The sequence below is a fragment of the Balaenoptera borealis genome (genome assembly GCF_965194805.1).
Source record: "Balaenoptera borealis genome assembly, chromosome: 13".
Classification (NCBI taxonomy): Eukaryota; Metazoa; Chordata; class Mammalia; order Artiodactyla; family Balaenopteridae; genus Balaenoptera; species Balaenoptera borealis.
Genome location: NC_138870.1, coordinates 41,190,006 through 41,213,857, shown reverse-complemented (window position 1 = coordinate 41,213,857; position 23,852 = coordinate 41,190,006). Strand labels below are relative to the sequence as shown.

General features: G+C 36.1%; 2 protein-coding genes across 2 annotated transcripts in view; both read left to right on the top strand.

Annotated features, from left to right (window-relative positions):
• Nucleotides 1-2,509: 2,509 nt before the first annotated feature.
• Nucleotides 2,510-20,706, top strand: LOC309610078 (olfactory receptor 8S1-like). Its single transcript, XM_082352537.1, has 2 exons — nt 2,510-4,704; nt 6,299-20,706. Exon 2 carries the CDS (start codon nt 7,511-7,513, stop codon nt 8,426-8,428), a length of 918 nt encoding a protein of 305 aa, XP_082208663.1. The 5' UTR covers nt 2,510-4,704; nt 6,299-7,510; the 3' UTR covers nt 8,429-20,706.
• Nucleotides 20,702-23,852, top strand: part of LOC309610070 (olfactory receptor 8S1-like) — a 26,673-nt gene continuing 23,522 nt past the window's right edge. The window contains exon 1 of the mRNA XM_082352507.1: nt 20,702-23,852. This exon is cut by the window's right edge and continues 23,522 nt beyond it. The gene's annotated coding sequence lies outside the window, so the exon portion shown is untranslated.

The following is a 23,852-nucleotide window of genomic DNA, read 5'->3' as shown; positions in this document are numbered from 1 at the left end:
CAACTTTCTCATGCCAGTGAGAGAAAGTTCTCTGCTTTTAAGGACTTGTATTATTAGATTGGGCTCACCTGGATAATCCAAGATAATCTCCTTATTTTAAAGTCTGTACAAAGTCCCTTTTGCCATGTAAGGTAACATATTCACAGGTTCCAGAGATTAGAGAATGAACATCTTTGGGGGGGCCATCCTGTCTACCACAAGAGGCTACATTCTGACTTTAGGATGGTGGTTATATATGGGTAGGGAGGAAGGGATTGGGAAATGGTATAAAAAGAAGACTTCAAATCTATAGTGTCCTATTTTTGAAAAGTAATCTGAAGTAAATATGGTAAAAGTTAAGATTTGTTAAGTATGCATGGTGTGTAGTGGATGTTAGTTATGTTTTTCTAGTCTATGTATATTTGAAATGTTACATAATAAAAACACTTTTTAAAATAAATGAAAACAAAAAACATTAAAAATACTGAAAATGGTGTTTTATGTATCTCGGTGTTTTAGAACAAATTCATTCTTGTGTCAGAGATCATAAATAAACCATAGAGAAGCTTTAGAAGAGTGGTTGGTGCAGAAATGGTTGCCAGGTAATATAGTTATTACTTCAGTACATTTGGGTGAGAGAAAATGCAAGAATTAAGTCAGATGCTGTAAGGGTATGTGGGACTAGGAAAGTAGTTTTAGAAAATAATACATGCTATGAAAATACACACAAATAGAGAAGATAGTTTGAATGTGCTAACTGCTAAATGTAAAAGACAAATGGAGAGGAAAAATTGAATACCAACTAGAAAAATAGCAAGTTTGAGGGAGCTTGGTCCCAGAGGAAGCAGAATGGAAAAATATCTAAAGCATAGGTGGAGGCATTTGTCTTGGATTGAGAAGGACATCTCCTCTACTGTATTAGCTCAGTACATATTTTTCATAGCAAAATGCCATAGTCTGAGTGGTGGAGATTGAGAGAGAGCAAGCTCTCCTGTGTCTTTTCTTGTAAGGACACTAATCCCATGATGAGGACCCCACCCTAATGACCTCATCTAAACCTAATTATCTCCTGAAGGCCACATCTCCAAATACCATCACATTGGGGCTTAGGACTGCACCATGTGAATTTTGTGGGACACCATTCAGACCATAGCATCTATCAAATTGAAGGAGGGAGTAAAAATAGTTCTATACAGAAGTATGTAGTCACAGATAGGAAGATAGGTAAACATGTTCTTATATATTGGATACCATGAAGTATCCAAGCTCTTAATCTATAACAAAAAGAAAAGACAAATAGAAAGGTAAGTGTATCAGTGAGAATTCTAGCATACTACAGTAAAGACGTTCAAAATTAGGAAGGAAAGAAACATGCCATTTGGGAGGGGACACCATGGCTTGCCTATTTTATTATTTTGCTTTTTTACTTACTAACATCTCTCATTTTATTTAGATACCCAATAGTAAGGGGTACTTTGTTATTATCCAAACCATTCATGAAATTCCACTCTCCTTTCCCAGATAATCAGCTTCCCAGTCTTCCTTGCAGCTAAGGGTATTCATGTGACACAGTATTAGCCAATGAGTCTGAGGGGCACCCTCTGGAGGAATAATCTTTGCACTCCTCTCTGACTTGAGGACACGGGGAGGGGGAAGGGTAAGCTGGGACGAAGTCAGAGAGTGGCATGGACATATGTGCACTACCAAACGTAAAATAGATAGCTAGTGGGAAGCAGCCGCAAAGCACAGGGAGAGCAGCTCGGTGCTTTGTGACCACCTAGAAGGGTGGGATAGGGAGGGTGGGAGGGAGACACAAGAAGGAGGAGATATGGGGATATATGTACATGTATAGCTGATTCACTTTGTTATAAAGCAGAAACTAACACTCTATTGTAAAGCAATTATACTCCAATGAAGATGTTAAAAAAAAAAAAACTTACACAGTTAATAAAAAAAAAAAAAAGAATGTGATGCTAGGTGCTACAGAACCTGTAGTGAGACTATGAGGGAAAGGGAAAAATATCATAGTCACATTGAAGCAATAACTTTACTTATCATGGAAATGCTGAATAAAACCCCAAACCTCATTACCCACCCCCCATTCCCAGACTTCTCAAGTAAAAATAAACATTCTTATGGATTAGACTATGGCTATTTAAGTTTTCTCTTATTTTCATCCAAATGCATCCTAACTGATATGCAATGCTAAGATAGAGGAAGAAACCAATCTTGGAAAAAAAATAAACTAAGAAGCTTCAAATTCTTTGCATATACTTCTTTTGATAGAAATATGTAATAAGAACATCCATTGCTTTTAAAAAGGTAGGGAAAAAAGAAAGAATGATAAAAATTGAGATTAGAGAAAAAGCAGACAGAAGAGTAAAGTATTATAAAATATGTAAATTAGCAATAGCAAATAATAATAATAGAATAGGAATGGACTAAAATTATCGGGGACTTCCACTTTGGGTAACTACTAACTAGATCACTTGGACCAACACACAATTAAAAAATTTTTAAAAAGCTGAACAGCCTATTTTTAAGATCTGTTCTAAAGATATTTGAAAGCTAAGGAGGCTGTGAGTAATTATGGAGCTGTCATCCCAAAGAAGAAGAAAACCCAGAGAAGCAAGCTTTGCATTTAGGGGTCTCTTTTTCCTGTAAGGGCATCTTGAAGAGGTGGTTGAAAATGTGAAAAGTTATTTTGACAGTTTCCTAAAGTTAGTGGGGAAAATGGAATTCAGGGACCACAAGGGTGGGTTGGAACCTTAAAGGGCAATACCCTGAAGTAAAGGTGGATTGGAAGCAGACCAGCTTTGTGTGGGTTGGAGCCCAGCTTCATTTCAGTCCCCAAATTACATGAGGGTCATCCAGTATTGCTGATGCCCATGATTGTCTGACAGAAGCAAGTAAAAATTTTCTCTGGAGGAAGAGAATATAATTCAGAGCCTTAAGTTATCTCCATAATTTTTTATAATAATATCCTATTCTCAATAGGAAAAAATTTAACAAGAATATGGGGAGACAGAAACTGGAGACAGTGGAAACAGATCCAGACACTTAACTTTAAAATAAATATTTATAGAGATTAAAGAAAAGATTGAGAATTTTGGCATAATATTTCTGGAAACTATAAATAATCTAAGTGAAAATCTTTAAAAAGTAAAACTCAATGGCTGAATAAGATCTTAATGGATAAGTTTAAAGGAACTTAGTGTTGAGGAGTATACTAATAACTTATAGGATAGGCAAGAAGAAAATATATACAGTAAGGCACAGAAAGAATAAAGAAAAGAGTATGAGATATATAATGCATAGATGCAGAAGGATAACATACATTTACATGGAGTTCTAAAGAAGAGAGAGAATTAGGCAATACCTAAGAAAATAGGGCAATGTGTAAGACAACGAATGAAAATATTCCAAACTGAAAAATTATATCAACTGTAAATGCTAGGAATTCTATAAATATACCCCAAGTATGATAAATTAAAAGAAAGTCACACTTTGTCCCATCATAATAAAATTACTGAAAGTCAAAACAGAAAATATTAAGAGTGGCAAGAAGGAAAGAAAAGACAAATTAGCTCCAAAGAAGTACAATTAGACCAACAACTGACTTCTCAAGAGAAACGTTAGACTAACAAGAAGACAGAAGACAATGAGGTAATATCTTCAAAGTACTGGATTTAAAAAAACAAAACAGCCCTCCCCCATCAGGATTCTGTGCCCAGTAAAACATCCTTTAAGAATGAAGGTGAAATAAATACATCACTAGAAGACTTGCACTAAAGGGAAAATTAAAAGGAGTTCTTCAAGGAGAAGGAAAATGCCCACAGATGGAAGTTCTTATTTTCTTCTGGCCTATCTTCTGAGTCACCTCTTCAGCTTTGTCTAATTTGTGTTAAACTTATCCATTGAAATCTATTTTCAGGTATTGAACTTTCAATTCTAGATATAGAAAAAATTGAGCAAAAAAAAAAGTCAAACATGTAGGTAAATTTAAATGACCATTGATCATATAATAGTGATAATGTCATGTATAATAATTATGTCTTAATGTGTATCATGATAAAACACTTGACAGCATTAGCAAAATTATCTAAAGGTAAGCTATGAGTCACTTAGCTTCAATGGTAATTCCCAGAGGGATCATCCAGTAACTGTTTTTAGCTAATAAGTCCAAAGTATACTTCAGGCTGAGCTTTCCAGCAATCAGGAAGGACCTAGATGCCACCTGGGCTTTCAGGTTACACCTTGCCATCCCATTGGCCACCTTAACACACAGGCCCTTCTGGTAGACCTGAGCCTCCTTTGTTAGGATGCTGCTCGTAGCAGTATATCAACGGTAATAGAGATATGTAAAGAAATGATTGTGCAGCTATGCTAGGGGAAGTATGAAAGAGGTTGCTTTATTCCTTGTTAGGAATTTGAAGTTCTCAGTTTTCCTTTTCTTTGTCATTTTATGGAGTCATAAAGGATAAGAGCAAAATGCTATCAAAGTTCAGAAGAGTTTTCTGAAGTCTTTATTTGCAGGGGCTTTTAAGGACTGAGCTTATACACTTGTCTTTATGCACAAAATGTCTAATAGAAAAATCAATGTCAGTTTACACGATGGGACAGTTGTGGTGCATTTTCTATCTTGTGAATTTCTCCTGCACTCAGAGGCATGCCCACCAGCTTAGAAAACCAGGATGTATTCTACACCAGGAAGAGAGAAACTTGGTAATGTTTCCCTTCTGTTTTCTAATGTTGCTTTCCTGCTCTTGTGCTCCCCGTTTCCCCTCAGTTCCCGCCACTTCTTACCCTTCCCTTATCAGGCCCCTCCTTTCTCCTGCAGTTCTATCATCTTACCTTTGTTCCCCTGGGCTGAGTTAGTGCCCCCCTCAAGTCTCTCTGACATGGTATTCATTTCTGTTACCTAGACTGTTGGTCTGTTCCTCAAAATTACTTCTTGTCCTCCTTTTGGGAAAATTAAACACTTGGGTTAGAGGTGAAGAAAAGAGAATCTAATGGTTCTTCAGCACCTCAATTGTCTTCAGCACCACACTTCAGTTAGTAAGTCCTCACAACGTTCCAAGCTAATTATTTTTAGCTTTCATTTCACATATGGGACAATTAAGACAAGAGTTTCCCTATATCTTACTATACTCCTTGTTTCTGATGCTGAAAGCCCACATTATACCAGAAACGTGGAAGCTTGGGGAGGCTAATACCTGAGAACTGTCTATAAGAGGGGGGGAGGAGATCAGGAAAATGATAGACTTTGGACACCTCATGACTCAAAAATAACCCTCTCCAAGCCCTCCAAACATATAGGGTCCAGAAACTAATTGTACCTTTAATTATAGGTATTCCCTATAATTATATACTCATAGGTATGTGGAAGTTGAGGGCACGAGACACTGCATTGGGGCAAACCTCTCCTGTTGGCAGAATTTTTCTCCTGTGCCCTTCCCACAACTGGTTTCATGCAAGCTCAGGATGTCTAAATCTGTTACTGGTTCCTAATCAGATCTGTTCTCTTCTAGTAGTAAAGCTCTAGACTATTCTCTTTCTGAGTTTCCTCCATTCACTTACTCATTCACTCATTTGTGCATTTATTTTAATTGTTAAGTAACATTTTTGAGCAACTCCTTGGGCCAGTCACAATGCTAGGTACTTTTGTATGTCCCATTCTAAAATGGACTCCTCTCAAGCCGTCTTTCTTTGGAAGTGATCTAGTCGGCTAACTCTACCTAATTATGATAACAACTGAAAACTTATAGTGGTAGCATTCTCAGAGCTGTTTCCATTCTCAATTTGGAATCTGAAGCATCGATTCTGAATAAATGAAGTATCAAGGACAGTGAAATTGCAGCACCAGGCACAAAAAAAAAAATAAGTGATTTTATTTATTTCTTTGACTGCTTCAAGTAACTCTAACACACCACACCTCTACCTGTGAGGAAGTATGGCTCCTGATAGTGTACAGTTTCTAGGTTTGTCCTTCATGAAAATGCCCTGTGCAAGATTTTCACTCTTTGGCTTTTATTTACAGGAGAATAAGTTTCCCCAAAGCTTAAGGAATTTCTAGTGCTAGTTAATAGGGTTCCATTTAGAGATGAGTAAAATGGAGGGGACCTTTCTTTTTGCTGCCCTCCAAAATTATAATGGGTGCTTCTCTGTATTTCATGACTTGATTTTCCTGTGTCTTCTGCCAATGATGTGATATTCTCAGGATGAATCCATGTTGCTGTAGCTAATCCCCACATGAGAGGAAGAATTGAGGTTTTTAGAAATAATATACACAACTTATCCTTTTATTTTCCTCCTTTAGAAATCAAGGAAGAGGTCTATATCCAACAGGAATTTTCAAACTCCATCTTAACTCTGAATTCTCACACCGACATTCAAATTTAGTCATCTTCTGGATCACTGGATTTGAAAAAGGTTTTGTTTAATTCTGTGCTAGATATCGCTCAACTAGGTGAGAAATACAGGTAATGTGAACTTGATTTCTAAGATAGCTCTAATTCTGGGTGTTGTTTGGATATACATGGGAGAGAAATCATATTGGGTGGTGGGTCTTGCAGTGTGAGCACAAAAGATAGAGCAGGTCAGGAAGGGTCGAGATGGTGGAGTCAGTAGTGTTGAAGCGTTATCCTGAGTCTTTGGATGTAATTTGGATTGTCAGTTTAGAGTAGAGAAAAAGAAGGCCAAACTTTAGAAAGTTAGTGGGTAGTCTATACTTACAAATGGCATGAAGGCACAGACAAGAGCTGAATCTGAATAGATTACCCAAGCTAGGCATGGAGATTATGAGCAGAGTATGTTCTCATACTGGTCAGCAGTTTCTTGTGATCATTTATATAACATCTAGGATATCTCTGTTCTACTTTCTCTCTAATTAATTCCCTTTCTCCTCACTCTGCAAATCTCCAGCCACTACCCCTCTTCACTTTCCATTAATGACCCTATTTAAATATTTAGTGGAAAAAATAAAAGCCATTAGATGAGAACTTCTTCCTTCCTAACACCAGATCTATGGACTTCATGCATGTTTGATGAAGTAAACCCTCTCCTGCCTTTGGCCATGCTCTGCTTCTGCTCTGAGACCCAACTGCTCTCAGAGACACCATTTCTGCAATTTTCTCTTATTCCTCCTAAAATTTACCCCTCTCTACTAGTTTATTATCAACAGTTTACAAACATCCTCCAGTCACTTTAATAATAAAACAACAAAAAATAAACTCAAAGACATCAAAGAAAGAGCAGTAAAGGTGGAGAGGGAGTTGATCTAGTGTTGGGATCCCACGGAAAAGATTATTACAGGTTTTGGTAAATCTAGAGACTTAGGGAAGTTTATCATTTCAGAACGTACTTTTTTTTTTTTTAACATCTTTATTGGAGTATAATTGCTGAATGTACATTTTTGAGTAGGCATGAAACTTTGTGAATGGAGAGGGTTAAAACACTTGGGTATTTGTTAGACATCAGAAGAGACTTCACCTGACTTTTTTCTTGAATTCCAAAGAAAGTACTGAAGGCAATGAGAAACCGCAGTGTTGTCTCTGAGTTCGTCCTCCTCGGGCTGTCTGCTGACCCCCAAATCCAGGCTCTGCTCTTTGTGCTGTTCTTTGTTATTTATATCCTGACCCTTATGGGGAACCTGATGCTGCTGCTGGTGATAAGGGTGGATTCCCAGCTCCACAACCCCATGTACTTTTTCCTGGGACAATTGTCCTTCCTGGATCTCTGCCACTCTTCTGTCACTGTGCCCAAGCTGTTGGAGAACCTCCTGTCTGAGAAGAAAACCATCTCAGTAGAGGGCTGCATGGCTCAGGTCTTCTTTGTGTTTGCCACTGGAGGCACTGAATCCTGCCTACTTGCTGTCATGGCCTATGACCGCTATGTTGCCATCAGTTCTCCTCTGCTGTATGGCCAGATGATGAACAGAAAGCTGTGTATGGGGCTGGTGTGGGGCTCATGGGGCTTGGCTTTTACGGATGCTCTCATCAATAGCCTTGTAGCTCTCAATTTAGACTTCTGTGAGGCTCAAAATATTCACCACTTCAGCTGTGAGCTGCCCTCTCTCTACCCTTTGTCTTGTTCCGATGTGTCTGCAAGTTTTACTGCCTTGCTCTGCTCCAGCCTCCTGCATTTCTTTGGAAATTTCCTCTTGATATTTTTCTCCTATGTTTGCATTTTTTCCACCATCCTGAGCATCAGCTCAACTAAAGGCAGAAGCAAGGCCTTCTCCACTTGTTCCTCCCACCTCACTGCAGTGAGCTTCTTTTATGGCTCAGGTTTACTCCGCTATCTCATGCCAAATTCAGGATCCACTCGAGAGTTAATCTTCTCCTTGCAGTATAGTGTGATCACCCCCATGCTGAATCCTCTCATCTACAGCCTGAAGAACAAGGAGGTGAAGGCAGCTGTGAGAAAAATGTTGAGAAAATGTTTCTAGTGTTTCAAATCATAGATTAAAAAATCAGAATGATGAGGAAATTGGGTAGAATTGCAATAAATAGTGCCTGCATATTAAGGAGAATTCTCTGATATAAGAATCTGCAAGATGCCATACCTCTTTTCTTGAAAATACTTAAGAAAAGTTGAAGTTATTTTCTGGAATGATACCAGTTCAGTCCTAATCAGAGGAAGGTGGATAGATAAACATTTTGTCTAGCAATTTTTCTTGCAAAAATATTTAATTTATTACACGCAATATGGTAGACATTGTTATTGCCTGCTTAAGCTATCTTTACCATTCTTCCAGTAACTAAACTCCATGTGTTCAATGTGGTCCCAGAGAGACTGTTAATCCCAGTGTCCCCAAATCCTCCCCCTCCCCTTCTCATTATTCACTCATTCTTTCTGGCACAGTGGCTGGTACAGGAGTGAGCACATGGTCAATGCTGGACCATTCACTCTCTTAGGATATTTGAAATTGTTTATTTGGCCTACACGTGTCCAATAGAGACTACAAATAAAACATTTTTTTATCATGCTTCAAACCATTTACATAGTGGCCAACAATCTCCAGCTGTGAGGGGGCCCCATAACAAGAGAATATTCCCTGGCTTGTACACACTGCTGGACGAATAGCTCTGCCGCTGAGCTCTAGTGGTGCTGCAGAAAAGGCAGAATGTGAGCAAATCAACAACAGAGCAAGTACTGTACAGGGCCTTTGATAAACACCAGAAAGAAACCAAAGGGCTTTTCAACAAAGGCCCTTTAGATCATGAAACACAATTAGAGCACTAGTGAGAAGGAGACTTAGGTGAGGTATATGGATTAAAATTATCATGGTCAAAAGTTAATTATTATTTCTTTCTGAAATTACCTTTTAGTTTTTACTTACTTACAAACTGTCAACTGTCATCCTCCCCTTCACTTTGCACTCCGCAGGAGCAGAGACTATAAACTCAAAGAGAGCAACGACATTTTCTGGCATCTTCACTACTTTTTCAAGAATATTAAAATAGTTTCAAACATGCTTGTTGCACAATAAATATATTTTGAATGTATGAATCATGAGCAAGAAACAGAGAATATATCTAGGATGAATTCTCACCAGAGGGCCAAAGCAGTTTGAAATAATTCTGTGAGTAGAATAGCCTATTATGTGAGTGCCAGTCTTTTCCTTCCTGGTGAGCCTAGTTCTGGTCCGTGGATTCACAAAGAGTGTGGCCATGGCTGGGCAAGGTGGTGGTTATGCAAAGGTTCAACAACATTTTCATTCACCAAGGCCGATCTGCTGTTGCCACTGGTGAAAATTATTTTGCTAAAGGTCACACACAAATTTTGTTAGATATATTATCAGGTACCTTCCACTGTTTGTTTCTATTGTGAATTAACAATCCAATTACATTTACTACTTGGTTATTTCCAGGAATGCTGTGGTATTTTGTATACAGATCTTGTATCTTGTTGAACTTGTATCTTGTCGAACTATCTTCCTAGTTCTAATGGCTTGTTTATATATACTGTTAGATTTTTTAAATTACATTTTAATTATTTTATCTACATAAAGGGAAACAATTTTTTTCTTCTTCTATGCAATTTTTGTATATCTCACTTTTATGCACTGTGCATAATTATTGCAGTGGCCAGGGCCTCTACTACAAGCATCTTTCTATTGGGATCAGTAAGAAAGCTTCTAATATTTCAGCATTAAGGATGATTGTGCTGTTTCTGATCAATACTTTTAACTTATTATAAGAGTTCTCTTCTAACAATATTTTCCTAAGAATTGGTGTGAAATTTTATCAAGTGCTTTTATTATTTCTATTGAGGATCAGGACTTTTTCTCTTTTGTTTACTAATGTGTAGTGTCCATCACATAATAAGCATGCAATAAATACATGTCGAATAAAAAATTTATTGAAATAATCATATGGCTTTTATTGTTTAGATTTTTAATAGTAAATTATATTAATAGGTGTTCTGGTGTTGAAGAATTGTTACATTCCTGAAATCACCCTACTTAGGTAGAGTGGTAAAAACTGAATTAACTTTTGCCAATATTCAACTTAGGAATTTCCTGTTGATGTTCATAAGTGAGATAGTATAATTTTTTTCTTGCTTTCATCTGGCATATTCTTTTTTTTTTTTAAAACATCTTTATTAGAGTATAATTGCTTTACAATGGTGTATCAGTTTCTGCTTTATAACAAAGTGAATCAGTTATACATATACATATGTTCCCATATCTCTTTCCTCTTGTATCTCCCTCCCTCCCACCCTCCCTATCCCACCCTTCTAGGTGGTCACAAAGCACTGAGCTGATCTCTCCGTGCTATGTGGCTGCTTCCCACTAGCTATCTATTTTACGTTTGGTAGTGTATATATGTCCATGCCACTCTCTCACTTTGTCCCAGCTTACCCTTCCCCCTCCCCGTATCCTCAAGTCCATTCTCTAGTAGGTCTGCATCTTTATTCCCGTCTTGGCATATTCTTTTTAACAGCTTTATTGAGATATTTCACATATCAACAAAGTTCATCTATTCAAAGTATACAGTTCAGTGGTTTCTAGCATATTCATGGAGTTGTGCAACCATTACTATGGTAACCCAATTTAAAAACATTTTCATCACCCTCAAAGAAACCCCATGCCCATGGCAGTCACTCTCCATTCCTAACCCTTAACCCTGGCCCTAGGCAATCACTAATCTACTTTTTGCCTATATAGATTTGCATATTCTGGACATCTGATCTTGGCATCAATAGTATGTTTTCTTTCATCTTTGTATTTTCTTAAAATATTTGCATAAAAAAGGACTTATCACTTCCTTGAAGGTTTTATAAAACTCGCCTTTAAAATTTTAGGCATTTCTTGTCCTGTTGTGGAGGAAAAATTTTGATTACCAATTTATTTCCTTTAATAATCAGTGGTGTATTTGGGTTTTTTATTAATTCATGAATCAATTTTAGTGATTTGTAATTTTTGTCTATTATTCATATAATGTTTTAAATTTCATTAGTATTTTGTGGCTTACTATAATAATTTTTAAATGTTTTTTCAGCATTCATTTAATTTAAAAATAAATAATTTCAAACATACAACAAAGTTGAAAGAATTCTATGATGAACATCCATATAATCACATCTAAATGTTACTATTAACATTTTAGTATACATACATGCCTCATCACCTACCTATCCATCTATCCATTCATCAATCCACCTTTTTTTTTAATTGGGGTATAGTTGTTTTACAATGTTGTGTTAGTTTCTACTGTACAGCAAAGTGGAGTTCCCTGTGCTATACAGAAGGTTCTCATTAGTTATCTATTTTATACATATTAGTGTATATATGTCAATCCCAATCTCCTAATTCTTCCCACTCCCCCTTTCCCCCTTTGGTGTCCATACATTTGTTCTCTACATCTGTGTCTCTATTTCTGCCCTGCAAACCAGTTCATCTGTACCATTTTTCTAGATTCCACATACATGCATTAAAGTACGATATTTGTTTTTCTCTTTCTGACTTACTTCACTCTGTATGAGATATTCTAGGTCCATCCACGTCTCTACAAACAACCCAATTTTGGTCCTTTTTATGGCTGAGTAATAGTCCATTGTATATATGTACCACAACTTCTTTATCCATTCATCTTTCGATGGACATTTAGGTTGCTTCCATGACCTGCTATTGTAAATAGTGATGCAATGAATATTGGGGTGCATGTGAATTTTTGAATTATGGTTTTCTCTGGGTATATGCCCCGTAGTGGGATTACTGGGTCATATGGTAACTCTATTTTTAGTTTTTTATGGAACCTCCATACTGGTCTCCATATTGGCTGTATCAATTTACATTCCCACCAACAGTGCAAGAGGGTTCCCTTTTCTCCACACCCTCTCCAGCATTTGTTGTTTGTAGATTTTCTGATGATGCCCATTCTAACTGGTGTGAGGTGATACCTCATTGTAGTTTTGATTTGCATTTCTCTAATAATTAGTGATGTTGAGCAGTTTTTCATATGCCTCTTGGCCATGTGAATGTCTTCTTTGAAGAAATGTCTGTTTAGGTCTTCTGCCCATTTTTTGGTTGGGTTATTTGTTTTTTGATATTGAGCTGCATGAGCTGTTTATATATATTGGAGATTAATCCTTTGTCAGTTGATTCATTTGCAAATATTTTTTCCCATTCTGTGGGTTGACTTTTCATCTTGTTTATGGTTTCCTTTGCTGTGCAAAAGCTTTTAAGTTTAATTAGGTCCCATTTGCTTATTCTTGTTTTTATTTTCATTACTCTAGGAGGTGGGTCAAAAAAGATCTTGCTGTGATTTATGTCAAAGAGTGTTCTTCCTATGTTTTCCTCTGAGAGTTTTATAATGTCCAGTCTTACATTTGGGTCTTTAATCAATTTTGAGTTTATTTTTGTATGTGCTGTTAGAGAATGTTCTAATTTCATTCTTTTACATGCAGCTGTCCAGTTTCCCAGCACCATTTATTGAAGAGGCTGTCTTTTCTCCATTGTATATCTTTGCCTCCTTTGTCATAGATTAGTTGACCATAGGTGCATGGGTTTATGTCTGGGCTTTCTATCCTGTTCCATTGATCTATATTTCTGTTTTTGTGCCATTACCATATTGTCTTGATTACTGTAGCTTTGTGGTATAGTCTGAAGTCAGGGAGCCTGATTCCTCCAGCTCTGTTTTTTTTTCTCATGATTGCTTTGGCTATTCAGGGTCTTTTGTGTCTCCATACAAATTTTAAGATTTTTTGTTCTAGTTATGTGAAAAATGCCATTGGTAATTTGATAGGGATTGCAGTGAATCTGTAGATTGCTTTGGGTAGTATAGTCATTTTTACAATATTGATTCTTCCAATCCAAGAACATGGTATATCACTCCATCTGTTCCTGTCATCTTTGATTTCTTTCATCAGTGTTTTGTAGTTTTCTGAGTACAGGTCTTACCTCCTTAGGTAGGTTTATTCCTAGGTATTTTGTAATCCACCTTTTTTTAATGCATTTCAAAAAAAGACAGACATCAGTACACTTTACCCCAAATACTTCAGCATTCATATCATCAGCTAGAGTTCAAGATTTGACTACACCTTTTGTTTTTCTTTTGAGGTAATTCTACATGCTGAAATAGTAAGAGTGTCATTCAGTAAATTTTGATAAATTCAAACTCCTGTGTAACCCAAATCCCTATTCAAATATAGAGCATTACCAACACCCAAGCAATCTATCTCCCATCCCTTTCCAGTCAATTCTTTTCCCACTTCTCCACTTAACCACTGTTCTGCTTTTTCCACTATACATTAGTTTTGCCTGTTGCAAAACACTATATAAACAGAATCATATAGTATGCATGATTTTGTGTCAAGATTCTTTCATTCAGCATGTTTTTGAGATTCATCCATGTTGTTCATGTGTCAGTAATTTATTGTCTTTTAATTTTTTTAATTTATTTTTAAATAGGGTCTCTTAAAAATTTTATTTATTTTATTTATTTATTTTTGGCTGCATTGGGTCTTCATTGCTGCCCGTGGGCTTTCTCTAGTTGCGGTGAGTGGGGGCTACCCTTCGTCGTGGTGGGTTCACAGGCTTCTTATTGCTGTGGCTTCTCTTGTTGCAGAGCATGGGCTCTAGGCGTGTGGGCTTCAGTAGATGTGGCACTTGAGCTCAGTAGTTGTGGCTCGCGGGCTCTAGAGTGCATGCTCAGTAGTTGTGGCGCAGAGGCTTAGTTGTTCCGCCCTATGTGAGATCTTCCCAGACCAGGGCTCGAACCCATGTCCCCTGCACCAGCAGGTGGACTCCCAACCACTGCACCACCAGGCAAGCCCTATTGTCTTTTTATTGTTGAGTAATACACCATTGTATGAGTGTATCACCATTTGCTTATCCATTCTGTTGGGTTGTTTCCAGTTTGGGACTATTAGGAATAAAGCTACTATAAACATTGTAAAAGCCTTTTGTACATAATTATTTTTATTTCTCCTGGGGATATCTAGCATTGGAATTATTGGGTCATAGTAGGCATAAATTTTATAAGAAATTGTCAGATTTTTTCCAAAAGGGTTATATCATTTGATAGTTCTACTAACACTGTTTGTGACTTCTGGTTGTTCCACATCTTACCAACATTTGGTATAGTCAACCTTTCTAATTTTAGCCCTTTTTGTGGATTTCTGGTGAAATATCCATGTGATTTTAGTTGGCATTTCCCTGATGGCTAATGATATTGAATACTACTTCAGGTATTTAGTAGGCATTCATGTATTTTATATGAACTGTTTGATCAAGACTTTTGCTCATTTTTAAATTATATTTTTTTATTAAGTAGTAGGAGTTTTTAATGTATCTTGGGGACCAGTCTTGTCAAATCTAAATATGTTTTGTCTTTTCTCTCAGTCTGTGTGTTTTTAAAAATTGTTTTGTATTGTCTTTTAAGTACGATTCTTTAAAAACTGGCTTTATTCACTTTATTTTTCTCACATAAAATTATGTGGTGGCTACAGCTGGAGCCTGGGTCCTCTGCACGGAAACTCTGTTGTGGGTCTTTACAAGCTGGTCCTGATATGGAGGCTTGGTGAACACTTTCTCTTTCCAGAGATCAGGAGTGAGATAACTGTAGGTCTTAGAAATGGCATCAAAAGTGGGCTTGCCCCTGGCAGAGGTGTAGCAGTGGTCAATTTCAGCCATCATCAGTAGCTTCTTGGGCACAGGGGCCAGTGCCCCTGGGGGCAGGGATGAGGCATTAAGTGCAAATTTTAAAATTTTGATAAAATCTAAGTCATTTTTTTCTGTTGTACTTCCTGCTTTTTCTATCCTAAGAAATCTTTGCCTAACACAAGGTCACAGAGATTTTCTCCTATGTTTCTTCCAGAAGTTGTATTTTATTGAGGTATAGTTGATAGATACCATTATATTAGTTTCAGATGTACAACATAATGATTTGATATTTGTATCCAGTGAAAAATGATCACCACAATAAGTTTAGTTAACATCCATCACCATACATAGTGACAAATTTTTTTTCTTGTGATGAGAACTTTTAAGATTGACTGTCTTAGCAACTTTCAAATATACAGTATTATTAACTATAGTCACCATGTTGTACATTACATCCCCATGACTTATTTATTTTATAACTAGAAGTTTGTACCATTTGACCCTCTGCCCCCATTTTGCCCACTCCCCATTTCCTGACTCTGGCAACCATCACTATTCTGTGTATCCGTGAGCTTGGTGATTTTTTTTGTTTTGTTTTGTTTCTTTTTTTAGATTCCACATATAAGTGGGTTCATATGGTATTTATCTTCTCTGTCTGACTTATTTCACTTAGCATAATACCTTCAAGGCCCATCCATGTTGTCACAAATGGCAAGATTTCATTCCTTTTTATGGCTGAGTAATAGTCCATTGTATACTTATACCACAGCTTCTTTGTCCATTTGTCCATTGATGGACACTTAGGTTTTTTCATATCTTAGCTATTGTAAATAATGCTGCAATGAACGTGGGGGTACATGTATTCTTTTCCAGTTAATGTTTTAGTTTTTTTGGATAAGTACCCAGAAGTGAAATTGCTGGATTGTTCTATTTTTAATTTTTTGAGGAAACTCCATACTGTTTTTCATAATGACTGCACCAATTTACATTCCCACCAACAGGGCACAAGAATTCCCTTTTCTCCACATTCTCGCCAACACTTGTTTTTCATTGTCTTTTGATACTATCCATTATAACATGTATGAGGTGATATCTTATCGTGATTTTGATTTGCCTTTCCCTGATGATTTGTGATGCTGAGCACTTTTTCATGTACCTATTGGCTATCTGTATGTCTTCTTTGGAAAAATGTCTATTCAGATCTTCTGCCCATTTTTTAATGGGTTGTTTGTTTGCTTTGGCTATTGGGTTGAGTTCTTTATATATTTTGGATATTAACCCTTTATCAGATATATGATTGGCAAATATTTTCTCTCATTCATTAGCTTACCTTTTCATTGTGCTGATGATTTTCTTTGCTGTGCAGACTTTTTAGTTTGACATAGCCCCACTTTATTTTACTTCATTCTTGATATAAAAAGTCTTCCATCAATTTATTTCCTTGTCAGTAATATTTCTATTCTCTCTAAAAGCTTTAAATATTAAAAAAATCTTTGATGCTACTACTTCACACCCATTACAACAGCTATTACCAAAATCAGAAAATAACAAGTGTTGACAAGGATGTAGAGAAATTGGAACCCTTCTGCACTGCTGGTGGAAATGTAAGATATTGCAGCTACTATGGAAAACAGTATGGATGGCAATTCCTCAAAAAAATTAAATATAGAGTTATCATATGATCTAGCAATTCCAATTCTGTCTATATACCCAAAAGAATTGAAAGCAGGGCCTTGAATGGATTATTTTTACACCCATGTTCATAGCAGTGCTATTCACAGTAGCCAAAAGTTAGAAGCAACCCAATTGTCTGTCCACAAATGAATAAACAAAATGTGGAGATACATACAATGGAAAATTATTCAGTCTTAATAAAGAAGGAAATTCTGACATGTGCAACAACATGGATGGACCTTGAGGACATAATGTTAATAAGCTAAATAAGCCAGTCACAAAAGAACAAGTATTGTATGATTCTGCTTATATGAGGTATCTAGAATAGTCAAATTCATAGAGACAGAAAGCATAATGTCAGTTGCCAGAGGCTGGGAGAAGGAAGAATAAGGAGTCATTGTTTAATGGGTGTGGAGTTTCAGTTTGGGAAGATGAAAAATTTCTGGAGATGAATTGTGGTGACAGTTGCACAACTATGTGAATGTACTTAAGGCCACTGAACCATACTTTTCAACAGTTAAAATAGTTTAAAACAATCTTTGGTATTCATCAGTTTCACTAGAATATGCTTTACTGTTGATTTATATTTATTTATCCTGCTTGGTGTTAATAATACACTTTCAATAAATAAAATACATCTTTATTTATGGAAAATTCTCTGGTTATTTATTAAAGTATTCTCTGTCATTCATTTCCCTTTTGGAATATTTGGACGGTCTTGATAGGGCTCTATAATATATGTAATTTCTCAACCTAACTTTTGTTTCTTAAATACTCTTCCTTTTTATATGTCTTATTTTGCCATGTTGCATTCTGAGAGAATTTTGTAGTACTATCTTCAGAATCACCCATTCATTTGTAACCAATGTAGTGTAGAGATTATTCCATCCATTACAGTTTTAATTTTAATGAAAATACTTTTAAAGAGATCTAATAATTTATTTCATTAGCTGTTTGATCTTGTTTCATTTTTACTTTAATTTTTCCAGAAATTCTTTTTAATATTTAAACTGTTATTCATTTATTCCTTCTAGTATCCTAAAAACATCTGTGCAAAGTTGTGTTATAGTGTTCCAAAATCATAGTAAATTGACGATTTTGTTGGCTTGATTTTTAGTACTAACTTTTTTCATACATTTTGGAATTTTGGTTGGCAGGCTTATTTTAAGAGGCAGGATTTGATTCCCTCCCTTCTTCCCTCCTTTCCTCCCTCCCTCTTCCTTCTTCATTCTTCTTTCCTCCTTCCCTCCCTCCCTCTTCCTTCTTCATTCTTCTTTCTTCCTTCCCTCCCTCCCTCCCTCCTTCCTTCCTTTCTTTCTTTCTCTTTCTTTCTTTTTCTTTTTTTTTGCCATCTGTCCTCCCTGTCTGGCAGTTTGTATCCCCGCTTCTCCCCACCACAGACTCCATTCCACAACTGGTCTCTATCCCCTTTTGGGGCTCCTGCTTCATATTAGGCTAATTGCAACTTCTGTCGTTGAGTCACTGAGCAAGTTATCTCGGTGCTTCCTAATAAGGTTTTTTCGTTTTGGTTTCCTAACGTGCTTGTTCCAGAAATTCCTGTAAAGTTATTGGCCAGAAAGTTGGCAAGGGTTTCATTTTTTCTTAGCGTTCTATCAAGAATAAGGTAACCTCACCCCACACATTCACTTCTAGCTTTGAATTAGTCTCTTGTTCTCCATCTCATACTGAGCACATTCAGTTCACAATATTCTGTATGAAATTAATCAGAGCTATACTTAGAGCCTGGAAGACATAGTTTCAGTGCTGCTCAACATTTTGCATTTCTGTTCCATTTATGTTTCAAGGATATGCTCATTATGTGTTTTGTTAGACTCTGCCATTTTATCTGCCAGATACTGGGTTGGAAGCAGGGTGGGTCTATCAAGTCCACAATTAAGGTTTACATAACTTAAGTTCATTCTCCAGAAGCAGACCCTGAGATGAAGATTCATATGCAATTGGTTTATTTGAGAAGTGATCCCAGGAGAAATTAAGTGAGAAGAACAGGGATATAAATTTCCAGGTAACTACAGCTTTCCATATATCTGAGTGAAATGGCTTCTGTGGCCCAAGAGAGTCCTTTAAAGGTTAGAAGTGCAAGCTGTTAGCAGGAAAGCACACAAAAGCTGATAAAAAGATGCAGATAACAGGTAACAGGAAACTAAGGGGTTCTTAAGAGGTACATGAAAATATCCACTGTAGGGTACACATTACATCACTCAGATTTATATACTTCTCACACTAACTTAATTCCATGATGTCAAAGCTTTTTCAAAATTATTTTGGTCATAATTTCTAGAGGGAAAATTTACATCACAATTAGGGTTTTCCAGAAGCAGATGCTGAATTGGAGTTTGGAGCACAAGGTAGTTTATTAGAGATTAACACCTGTGAAAGTAAGAGAGTAAGCATGATTGGGCAGAGGGAGGAGTTAAACTGTGATGCAGGTGTGATGCAGCTTTAGACAATCCACAGGAAACCCTGGAGTGAGTATTGACCATCAGAGTTGTCTCACATCAGGCCAGAACAGCCAGGCCTTTTACAACTACCTCACTTAATCAGTGGTGCGATCTGTCCCTAGAAGAACATAACCTTGGGCAAGGTCGCTCCCTGCACCTGAGGCAGACACTGAAGGAGCTAACAGCTGTCTGCTAACTGCACTCCCTGCATCTGGGCAGCAGGTCTTATTAAAGTGGAATCTGGGCAGTTTATCTCTGTGTCTGCCACAACCTACAAAAACAAGGCTAGTGGGAATTACAGCTCTTGCTACTATGGTTAGTCTCTAGACCATAACTTATATTCCTCATCTCCCTTCCCTAACACCCATTAGAGCTTCCTTTCACCATCAGCTCACATTTCTGCTAAGTGAACCAGGACTTCATTACTGAAACATATGAGACTTAAATTTCTGTCCTGCGCAAGATGTGACTCCTGTAACTACAGTGCCAAGAGATATTCCAGAAGATTACCTGAGTGCCGCATGTTTTCTCCATTATTCCTATGATTTAGCAACAACCTTACCTCATAATGATCATTGGTAATCACCCTGCCGTTCCTTCCTGCATCTCAGATCTTACACCTAGGATTAGTTCCCTATTGCTCTATGCACATTTTTAAGATAAGACTTTTAGCGAGGAGCTGTTGGTTTTTAGGTTCTGTGATGTATTGTGTTTCAGAAATTGCCTATAACTCCCACTTGAGAGAGAGTTGCATTGAGTATAGAATTCTAGGTATTTAGTTTCTCTCAGCTCACCATCTTCTGGCTTTTGCTGTTGTCATGGAGAAGAAAAACTCCAATCTAATTGCCATTCCCATGTAAATAATTGATCATCTATTTTCTAGTTGCTTTTCTACACTCCATACGTTTGGTATTCTGTAGTTTCACTAACGTGTGGCTGTATTTATATTTATTTTTTATTAATCTGCTTTGCATTTATTGGAATTCCTGGAAGATATTTTAGAATATTACCTCTTCCTCATCATATTGTGAACTTCTGAAACTCTGGTTAGGCATGTTATGTCTTCTCATTCTAGCATTCACATCTGTTACACTCTTCCCAGTATTTTTAATCTATTTGTTCTTAGAGCTGCAAACTGGTTAATTACTTTGATTTAATAATACAGTTTATCAATCCTCTCTAAAACTGTATTTAGTCAGTTGTTTAATCCATCCTTGAAATTTTGAGCTTTAATTATATGTGTATGTGTGTGTGCATATGTGTGTATGACATTTCTACAATTTCTGGTTTTTTGGTTTCTCAAATGACTTCATTTTGCTCAATAAGTCTTATTCCTTGATTATATTGCCAATTTCTCTTATTTCTAAAAATGTATTAAACTAAGCTATTTTATATTTGGTAACTAATAATTCCAGTATCAAATATCTTGGTATTTCTGATTCTGGATTCTCATTCATAGTGGGGTTTTTCTCTATGTGTTTGACTTTTAAAAATATCTGTGGTTCATTTTTCTTAGAACTTTGTCTGTGGGAATACTTTGAAACTTGAAGTTGTATCCCTCTAGTAAATTTGCATTTGTCTCTACTACTTCTCTCAGAGCACAGCCAACTTGGAAATATTTAAAAGTAAATTCCCCACTTGATGTGTTTACAATCACATAAAGAAGCTGGAATTTAGAAATCCTCTTTAATGTTATGACCATAAAATTTTCCTTTCCACTCAGAACCAGTGGTGATACTGTTGCTTACTGAACACCTTTTGGGACCCAGTTTATACATAATTCTAAACTAAAATCCCCACCAAGAGGATTACCCTAGGCTAAGTGTAGTCATTAAAGTGGAGCATCTGGAGTTCAACAGAAACGCTTGGGATAAAAGTCAGATTTGGCACTCACATCAGTGGGTTCTGGCTTTCATTTTGCTTTTGACTTTGCAAAATCCTTCTCTTTTTGCAAGTTCAGAAATGTACGTGAAATGGTAATTTAAAAAATACTATGTCCAGTGATATAACTTTTCCAGTTTCAATGGTCATTGAGGGTATCCAGTCTGCTATACACACAAAAAAGGGATCCCTCAAATTTCTTTACTTAACATTACTATTTTTCATGAAAGTGTTTTCATCCACATATAGAATGGGTACATTCTTTTTTGATAACTGCATACTATACTTACATGATATACAGTAATTAATTTATCTACTCCACTTCTGCTATTTTTAGGTTGTTTTATTTTTATTTTATTTATTTATTTTTTCAACGTGTTGCAATCAATTTTTAAAAATTTTTATTGAAGTACAGTTGCTTTACAATGTTGTGTTAGTTTCTAGTGTATCACAAAGTGAATCAGCTCTACATATACATATATCCCCTCTTTTTTTTTTGGATTTCCTTCCCAGTTAGGTCACCACTGAGCATTGAGTAGAGTTCCCTGTGCTATACAGTAGGTTCTCATTAGTTATCTATTTTATAGATGTCAATAGTATATACATGTCAATCCCCATCTCCCAATTCATTCCACCCCCCCTTTTCCCCCTTGGTATCCATATGTTTGTTCTCTACGTCTGTGTCTCTATTTCTGCTTTGTAAATAAGATCATCTGTACCAATTTTTTCAGATTCCACATATATGTGCTAAGATACAATATTTGTTTTTCTCTTGACTTACTTCACTCTGTATGACAATCTTTAGGTCAATAGGTTGTTTTTAATTATTATTATTACAAACAGTAATGTACTTTGACCATATACCTCTGTAAATATAGGTAAGTATTGCTTTAGGACTGATTTATAGAAGTGAAATTTCTGGGTCAAAGTTTAAGTCTTGCACAATGTAAATTTTTTACAGCTTTATTGAGGTCTAATTTATATATAATAACTAAATATATATAAAGTACACAATTTGATAAGCTTTAACATGTGTATACACCTATGACCAACACAATAAATATAATGAACAAATCCATCACCCCCAAATGTTTCCTTATGCTGCTCTGTGATCCCTCCCTCTTAACCACAAGGGAGAGACTAAAAGAAAAATAAAAGAATAGAAAAGAACTACAAAAAACAACCAGAAAAAATAACAAAATGGCAATAAGTACATACCTATCAAAAATAGCTTTAAATATCAATGGACTAAATACTCTAAACAAAAGACATAGGGTGACTGATTGGATAAAAAACAAGACCCATCTGTATGCTGCCTACAGGAGACACACTTCAGAGCAAAATCACACAAAGGGTGAAAGTGAGGGAATGAAAAAAAGATACTCCATGCAAATGGAGACAAAAAGAAACCTGGGGTAGCAATACTTATATCAAACAAAGTAGACTTTAAAACAAATTCTTTAATTAAGACAAAGAAGGAAGGGATCAAGACAAGAAGCGGATATAACATTCATAAACATATATGCACCTAATAGAAGAGCACTTAAATATATAAAGAAAATATTGACATTAAGGGAGAAATTAACAGCAATACAATAATAGTAGGGGACTTTAAAACCCCAGTTACTTCAATGGACAGATCATCCAGACAGAAAATCAGTAAGGAAACACTGATCTTAAGTGACACATTAGATCAGTTAAACTTAATAGATATCTACAGAACATTCCATCCAAAATCAGCAAATATATATCTTTTCAATTACAAATGGAATTTTCTTCAGGATAGATCATATTGTAGGCCACAAAACAAGTCTCAACAAATTTAAAAGGATAGAAATTATATGAAACATTTTTTCTCACCACAGTGTAAGAAACTAGAAATCAATTACAGAAAGAAAAATGGGAAACAAAAACAAGTGAAGACTAAACAACATGCTACTAAAAAAACCAATGGTCAACAAAGAAACCAAAGAGAAATCAGAGTATACTTTGAGACAAATGAAACTAAAATACAACTTTCCAAATCTATGGGATGCACCAAAGCAGCTCTAAGAGGGAAATTTATAGTGATACAGGCCTACCTCATGAAACAAGAAAAATTTCAAATAAGCAACATAACCTACCATCTAAAGGAATTAGAAAAACAAGTAAAGCCCAAAGTCAGTAAATGAAAGGAAATAATAAAGATCAGAGAGGAAATAAGTAAAATAGAGACCCCATCAAAAAATAGAAAAGATTAGTGAAACCAAGAGCTGGGTTTTTTTTAGGGAAAAGAATAAAAAAACTGATAACCCTTTAGCCAGGCTCAACAAAGAGAAAGGACCCAAATAAACAAAATGAGAAATAAAAGAGGAGAAATTACAAGTGATATCAAAGAAATAACAACAATCATCAGAGAATACTATGAGCAGTTATATACCAAGCAAATGGGACGATGTAGAAGAAATGGATAAAATCTTCCAAGATGGAATGAGGGAGAAATAGATAATCTGAACAGACTGATTACTAATATTGAAATTGAATCAGTAATCAAAAAGCTTCCAATAAACAAAAGTCCAGGGCTGGATGGCTTCACAGAGGTTTTACCAAACATATAAGGAAGATATAATACTTATCCTTCTCAAACTATTCCAAAAATTGAAGAGGAAGGAACACTCCCAAATTGATTCTATGAGGCCACCATAACCCTGACACCAAAACCAGACAAGGACACTACAAAAAAGAAAATTACAGGCCAATATCCCTAA